An 8,110-nucleotide genomic window follows, 5' to 3' on the forward strand; every position below is an offset into this window, starting at 1 on the left:
TAAATTCCCTCATCTTTAATCAAAGGTTGTGATAAAATATCTATCTGGCACACATCTGTACTCAATAGATTTTCAGATATTTCTCTTCCCTTTCCCCCTTATCAAAACTTGTGACCAAATTTGTTGTACTTGATTAAAAATCTTACTCATAACCATAATTAAGCCTCTATTTTAGAAACTAAAATATACTCACCTTGATATACTCTGCAGAATCTGGCTCAAACTGGGCAAAGCAGAAATTGAGGACATCAACATGCCTGTCCTGGCTATACATAGTCTAAAACCACACAACAGAGTTAGCATCACATGGGAACACAAAAGTTCAGCACCCGTCCTGATGCCATGACAGGCCTGCCCCCCAACATACTGGACACTCTGTGCTCATTAATAAGCAAAAAGAAGTAACACAGGCTTTGTAATTGTCACACCTAGATCCAAATTCCAGCTAAGCCAATTACGAAAGCGAGAACCCTAGTACAAACCACCCTAGGTGGGAAGAAGGACTCTATTAAGAAAGAAGTCAAGTTACCATTAGAAATGTTTATCTGGATCAAGGCAAAATGCTAAGCAACAACAAAGCCAACTGGTTCTACAAATAAATCATCACCACTGACTCTAAAATATGAAACGTAAGTCACCTTACCCTAATATTTTCTTCCTTGAAAATTACTGGTGTCAAAACTTTACGACCTTCTTTTGGGAAATAAATTTGTATCATTCGGTCCCGTTCTTCCCAAGAGGCTTTGCGTAGTGTGCCACTTGGTTCTCTGACGACAATAAAACGCTCCTAAAATAGAAAAAACATAATCAAGGATGCTTTGTGAGGACTTATTTTTAGTTCCTGTGTCCCACTAAGACCATTATAAGAATTTGCAATCAACAATATAAAAAGCAACTGAAAAACATAAAATGCAATCATGCATATGAGTTCAATGATAATTTTAAACCTCAAAAACTTAGCAAGGTTTGATACTTCCTTCACTAATCACTGGCTGTGCATCTGACAATCAGAAATCTAAATTGAAAGTATTTAGTAAGTACAAACTATGGAGCTAACATGAGTTCGATACAAAAAAAGCTGATCTGAGATTCATCTGTATCCATTTAGAGGAATGAAGTGCTATAAGACCTTTCCAAACTTTCATTTCTCTACCCCAAAGTCTCATCTAAACAGATTTTACTACTTTATGATCTATGTTTGACGTCCTTGGGATAAAAGGAACAAATCCAAGAATGTGGAGTCTTACTTCTGCACTTCTATGATTTTTCATACTGGCATTAGACATAAACATGTCTGACAAACTGTCTGGTCTGCCTGTCTCTGGTCACTTCACTCTTCCAACTGCCAAGTCCCAGGCCATGAGATCACTTCCTCCTCTAAATTCTACCTATTTTTTATGCCATTCAACTGGAAATTTACCCTGGGCAAGATTTTCGACAGCCCTCAGATACTGCTATGCAACTGCAAAAGGGCAGGAAATGTGAATTATAATTCTCTGCAATACTCAGAGTGGCATACATGGAGCTTTGCACATTGCTGATAATTGATACACACCTGATTCATGTATTAAATTAACCAAATGGTACTCACTCTCAACTTTTCAGAGATGTAGGAGTCTCTAAACGCATTCTCAATACAATTAAAACTTTCATCAACATTGTCAACAGGAAAAAAAGCACATGCCAAAATAATACAATTTTCCCTCAGAAGTATTTTGGTAATTTGAGAAACCTGAATTCCAAGTTCCCTTCTCCCTTTCGTGTTATAAAATGCTTCCCAACCAGCCTTCTTAGCACTGTAAACATATATTAAAGCATCACAAAACAAAAATTTTAATTAAAGTTGAAACTTTGTGACGAGTTCATTATGTCAAGTATACAGATGGCTGTTGATACTCACTTGGGGTGGCTGGCAAAATATTAAAGATATATTAGGAAAAATTATAGATTATAGTCTCAAACCTTTTGGAAGGCCAAACAGTTTAAATGGGGCAGGCCAAAAGCAGCCAGCTGGTCCATTAAGTTAGGGAGAGGATCAGGACTGTAAGAGACTTTCCCAGTTTGTCTGTTTACCCTACATCCCTTTGTCTCTACTCTGTTTACGCACATAAACTTTGTGCTAGATGGTCCTCTCAGGGGAAGATCAAAGGGGAATTACCCGTTAATGGTGTTTACTCTGGGCCCAGAACCTAAAGCTTTTATCATTTGTAAAACCACTCACTTAACCATGTTAATTATCCACAAGTGTGTTAACTTAGAGCCTCTGTTGTAAAATTCATACTAAATAAATGTAATAATGGAGAGGGAGTCTTAGTGGATTGGTTGCATTTCACCCTCTAAAAGCAGCCAACAGCCATCCCTAGCCCACTCAAATCACTGAACCAGGTGTGAAAGTGCATTCATTCATCCATGGCTGAGTCAGGGTCTGCAGGCCAGATTTCTGCAGGTGGTGACCCTCACATGATCAAGGTCACAGATGGCTGGTGCTGAACATAGGTCAAATCATTTTCTAACCATAATCATGTATAATAAAATATTAATATGGAGTGGACCTTCTCCCAAACTCAGCATTTTATAGTGTTCTAATGTATTCTGTGGGCTGAACTGTAAACTCTTCTCTTTTTATTCTTAACTTGCAAAGGCTCAAATAAAAACTGATATATTTCTAAAATGCCAGAGTGTTCTTTTAAAGTGGTAATCAAAGAAAGGGAAGCCAGAGAATAACAAGCACAACAGAAGAAGTGGTGATGCCTGGAAATTATCTGAGAAACATCTGTCATTCTTACTGAAACTTTGGGAAAGTGAAACTCCTTTATGAAGTCTGAGTTTCTTGGCATCATCAAGGAATTTACAGAACGAAAACAGTCTATCTTCTCAAAAAGCTTTTGCTAAAGATATCAGTCTAATAGGCAAAAAGAGTCTCCTGCTTCTATTGCCTTGTAGATTTTTGTCCATCTGTGGTTTGGGATGGGTTTCTGTATCTGTGTATCTCTTGTTCTGTCTCAGCACATCTGGAATCTTGAATATACTGTGTCTATTATCTGCAGGGAAATGGTAACATCATAACCTGGGGCTGGTCTGCATTTCTCACTGATTTTTTTTTTTTTTTTTTTCCAAATCTTCCAGAAGGGTCTCACCCAGTCAGAGGAAATCTGGTTTGGAAGCATAAGAGACAGACAGGTCACATCATCCCTCAGGCCCTTTTCCACATGGTATTTCAAAGATCATTTTGCAATTAAACATATACTCACCCGGTGTGGTATGCTATATGATATATCAGTAAACACGTATTTGGTTGTTTCTGTTCCTTCCAAAATCTTATCTTCAGCTAACACATCATTTATTGGTACTCGCTCTTCCAGAACTGGTGGCATTTTTAATCTTATTTTAGCTGCCTCAACTGCCTGTCTTGTAGCCTAATGAAAGGAAATATTTATTAAGGAACACCACAAGGTTACATAACAAAAAGATCATCCAACAAAAGCAGATACTAATTAAAAACTGTGGAAAACTGCAAAGAAAAGAAGCTGCAGCCATGAATCAGTAAGTAAAAAGCCAAACCTGTGAGCCCTGGCCTTTGCCTCTGCAGCGTGGCTGAGACCACCAGCTATAGGCTCAACCATTATCAAAAGCACAAAGGAATGATCTGAGACAAAGCCAGGCTACAAAAGCTGCTTGAAATAGCCTAAGGAATGCAGTTATTGGGTGCTTACTATGTACCAGATATGGTTCAAATACTCTAAAAGTATTTGGCTCATTTAATGGCCACAATTACTTCATGAGTTAGGTCCAATTGTTATCATCTCCATTTTACAGAAGAAAAAACAGAAGCACACAGATGTTAAGTAAATCGTTAGGAAATTGCAGCACTGGTATTTGAACCTAGACAACCTAACGTCAAAGCCCATTCTCTTAACCACTGACTACACTGCTTCATGCCACACTGATAACACCTCTAGGAAGTGAAAAGGGGGACTTTTACTCTTCACATAATCTAATACTGGAGACATATATATATTTGCTATGACTACAAATTATTTTTGAATCAGAAAGATGAGTATTAATGCTTTACTTATTCATACATCAAAGTGTTTTTCACAAAGGACTCAGTACCTACGGCTCCAGGAGAAAACTGGTGCCTGGGAAACATGCTGTTTCTGTGCAAGATCTCATAATCTCACCAAAGCTTCAGCCCCAAGGCAGCTCACAGTAGTAGACGTTTCTCCAGGAAGGAAGCTGGAGCAGGCAGGAAAAAGGAAGGGTGCTCAGGCTGGCTTGAGAGCAGAGAGGGGACTCTCTGAACACCCAGACCTGATCCATATGCCCTAGTCTGCTCAATTCCAGCCAGGCTCCTTGCTGCTCTCTGGCTGTCTACGCACATTTCCTTTCTCAGTTATTTCTATGCCTGGCACTACCCTTTACTAGTGCCTGTGGAAGAACAGCTATAAGCATCTGCAGGGGCCTCTAGAAATGCCGTTTAACACCTTATAGAAAGGTACTCTAACAATATTCCTGCATTAACCTACCTCTTCCAACTGTGCCTGAGTCATTAGCTTATAGGTTGGTGGTTTCAGTTCTTGAACAGCTGGCTTAAAAATCTTCTGCAAGTTCAAGCCTGTCATTTTCGTGAGTATGCTTTGAACTTCTTCATCCATAAATGTAGGTTTCTTGGTCTCTGGGCTACCAGATTCTGCTAAAATCAACTTTAGTAAATAAGAAGATGACAAAAACGACAAGCCAACAAGACCTCTCAACAGAAAACTAAGTTAACAATAAAAAGCATTATCACAATGTCTACCTTGGCACTGCAAGATGCTAATACCTATGAGATTCATTCATTCCTTCATTCATTTAGGATTTACTGAGCATTCATTACGATGAGGTGATAGACTCAGTCTCTGCCAAAAGGACAGGCTACTGGGGAAGTAACAGGAATAAAGTAAATAATGTTATAACTGTAATGGTTGCTGCCATTTACACAGCTGTCTCTATATGGTAGGTATAACATACATTTTTCATGAATGCTTACAACCACTCACAAAATAGGTACTGATAACCCAATTTTAGAAATGAGGATGCTGAGGCCTACCAAAAGACAACTATTAAGTGATAAGACTCAAAATTTAAACCAAGGTTTGTCTGGTTCTGGATCCTAGATGGTTTCCAATTTATTATAATACTCCTTGGTGTAAGTGAAAGGTGTGAGGAGACATAATGTGAGAGGTATGGTATACAGGAGAGGTATGGGGCTTGGCTGACTGCAGAGGAAGAAACTAAGCATAGCCTGGACTAGGGACGGACATAACAGGGTCAAAGAAAGCTTCCCAAGAGCCTCATCAGGGCAGAGAAAAAAGGGAGGGAAAGTCTAGGTAAGAGATTGCAGCTAGGAAAGAGAGGCTTAGATCACTGGGCATAATACTGTAGAGGCCATGTGGTATCATGGAAGGACCTTTGACATAAGAGGGGAATAAAATCTTAGCTCTGCTTCATGCAGTTTGCCTATTGCTTTATCTAACCTCTATTTCCATTCCCATTAGCAAAAAAGAAAGAAAAAGCCATTTGTTTCTAGTCACCTTTTCCTCTCCCAGTCCTATAAATGTTGGTATCCCTCAAAATTCTGAACAAGGTCCCTTGCTACCTTCTCATTCTTACTCGATGATTTCTCCAAGCCTCCCATGACTTCAATTGCCTTTTATGTGTCAGAAACTCTAAAATCAGAATCTCCAGCCAAGATCACTTTCCATCCAATTACCCAACATCTCTCGTGTACTTATACTACCAAATTAGAACCCATCAACTTTCCCTTGTCTCAAACATGCATTTTCTACTGTTCCCTATCTCAGCATCACCCAGTAGATCATACAGGCCAGAAATCTTACAGTCATTCCTCAGTTCTCCCTGATCCTCCAGATCTAGCCAATAGCAATAATAACAACAATAATCAAATAGCTGTAATAATAACAACTAATTATAAGAGCTGCCAGTTATTAGCTATTTACTATGTGCCAATACTGAGTACTTTACACACTCAGCCCATTTAATACTCACAACCACCCATGAGGTGAACACTACAATTATCCCCATCTTACAAAAAAAGAAAGAAAAAAAAAACACTGGCAAAGAACATACTGATTGTTTGCCTTCATAAATCTCATTTTAATCCTCCATTTCCCATTGCCACTACTCTAGTCAAGGCCATCCTCATCTCTTGCATCAGCCCCCTTTCCTCTATTCTGGCCCCACTGCAGATCATTCTCCACTGAGCAACCAGAGTAATCGCCCTAAAATGTAATCAAGATTACTCCCAAGCTTAAAATTCACAAATGGCTTCCACCATCATTTAGAAAAAAACTTAAAGCGGTCTGCTTACTTACACTATGTCTCTCACTAGGTGATGTGCTCTATGAAGACCAGAACTTTGTCTTATATTCATCCGTGGCACCCAGGGTCCCTCAGGGTATCCAGCACACAGCAAGTACTCAGCACTTCTGTCTTCACAATCTCACCCATTCGCCCAACCTTAGTTACCATTTTTACTGCGATGTTCCTCACTTTATATCTAACTCCATACTGAACACCTGACTTTCAAAGTCACCTTGAATCTAATGCATCCCAAATAGGTTTAATTCCTCCTTTCCCATCTCCCGACCTCATCTACTCCTGCACGACCCCCTCCCCCGCCCCCAAAATAATGATTCTAGCAATTAATCTCCATCTTGGTGTAAATGGGACAACCCTCTATTCAAGTCAAAAATTTCAGAAACAAGCTTGATTTTTCCTTTTAAACTCATATCCAAAGCCCTAATTAAGCTTTATCAATTCTACCTCCAAAATGAGTTTCCAAATACCTGTGCTCAGTCTCATTTCTGGACATTCATACTGTCCCCTAGGCTTGAGAAGCTTCTTGCTATCTCCTCAGCATGGCTAACCAGATCGCAGCTTTGGTCATAGTTTCCAGGAACCCTTCCCTGACCTCGCAACCTAGTTTGAGTCCCTCTACTGTATGCGTCTCCTGTAAGAGCCCGCGTCACAACGCACTAATTCCCCATGAACATGAGTTCCCACGGGGAAAGGTCTGTGTCGGTCTTAGTTTGCCAAATCTCAAAAACACAGTACTCTGTAAGAAGCGGAACTCAGGCACTGTTGGCCGAGAGAGTGAACGAATGAACAGATGCAGGTGATGGCAAACTCTACAGGTACAGAAGGAAGCCAACTGAATCTGAAGAGGCGCCACGGTAAGTGTCGCAGGGGCTGCCGCGTGGTTTTCGCCAGCCAGAAAACAGGATCTACGTCTCCCAGAAGAACGCCCCAGCGAAAAGTCCGGAAGGTCACTTACCGGCCTCGGAGCTGAGCCAGCGGCGTGGCAGCCCCGCCTCGAAAGAGCAAGGTAGCGCTTGGAGCAGGCCACAAGGCCGGGGCTCGATTCGGTCCCGGAAACAGACCCACTCCACAACCCGAGAACCTTTCAGGACGCTCCACAACAACGTACAGCTTCTTACCGGCGCCATGATTATCAGAGGCCACCTGCGCCGGAAGTGGATTAGAGAGATTTCCGAGTCACGCCCAGTTTCTTGCAGCATTCTGGGAAATGTAGTCTAGTTAAAGGCGGAAAGCGCCGGAAGTCTTCGGGGCCTTTACAGACTGTTTCTACCAAACCACTTATTCACAGGTGGACGGTGTTTATGTCCTTCCCTATGAATAAAGTTAAAACACCTGTTTTAAAGTTAAAACACCTGTTTTTCTGTTCCAAGCACTTATGCTAAGGCCTGGCAAAACAGGGTTGTTAGTAAGCTCGTTTCCATCGTTCTAAATCTAAATAACAAATTTCGGGCCAGGAGCGGTGACTCAAGCCTGTAATCCCAGCACTTTGGGAAACCAAGGTGGGCGGATCACCTGAGGAGTTCGAGATCACCCTGGCCAACATGGTGAAACCCCGTCTCTACTAAAAATACAAAAGTTAGCCAGGCATGGTGGCAGGTGCCTGTAATCCCAGCTCCTCAGGAAGCTGAGGCAGAAGAATCTCTTGAACCCTGGAAGCAGAAGTTGCAGTGAGCCTATTGCACTCTGGCCTGGGTGGCAGAGTGAGATTCCCTCTCAAAAAAATAAACAC

The 8,110-nt window shown here is 41.1% G+C and overlaps 1 protein-coding gene across 3 annotated transcripts in view; it reads right to left on the bottom strand.

The window, feature by feature from the left end:
- MRPS22 (mitochondrial ribosomal protein S22) overlaps positions 1–7,539 on the bottom strand; it is a 32,703-nt gene extending 25,164 nt beyond the window's left edge. The window contains exons 1-5 of one of the 3 annotated variants that reach the window (XM_010330429.3): positions 7,337–7,539; positions 4,527–4,690; positions 3,252–3,416; positions 644–787; positions 194–277 (exon numbers count right to left, since the gene is read on the bottom strand). In XM_010330429.3, coding sequence (XP_010328731.1) covers positions 194–277; positions 644–787; positions 3,252–3,416; positions 4,527–4,690; positions 7,337–7,508 — 729 coding nt within the window. In that variant the 5' untranslated portion in view covers positions 7,509–7,539. Of the gene's footprint in view, positions 1–193; positions 278–643; positions 788–3,251; positions 3,417–4,526; positions 4,704–7,336 lie in introns of all 3 variants that reach the window. The other 2 variants (XM_003942600.4, XM_010330430.2) reach the window with 2 other exon arrangements.
- Between the last annotated feature and the right edge of the window lie 571 nt (positions 7,540–8,110).

This window comes from Saimiri boliviensis, chromosome 9 (genome assembly GCF_048565385.1).
Source record: "Saimiri boliviensis isolate mSaiBol1 chromosome 9, mSaiBol1.pri, whole genome shotgun sequence".
Taxonomy (NCBI): Eukaryota; Metazoa; Chordata; class Mammalia; order Primates; family Cebidae; genus Saimiri; species Saimiri boliviensis.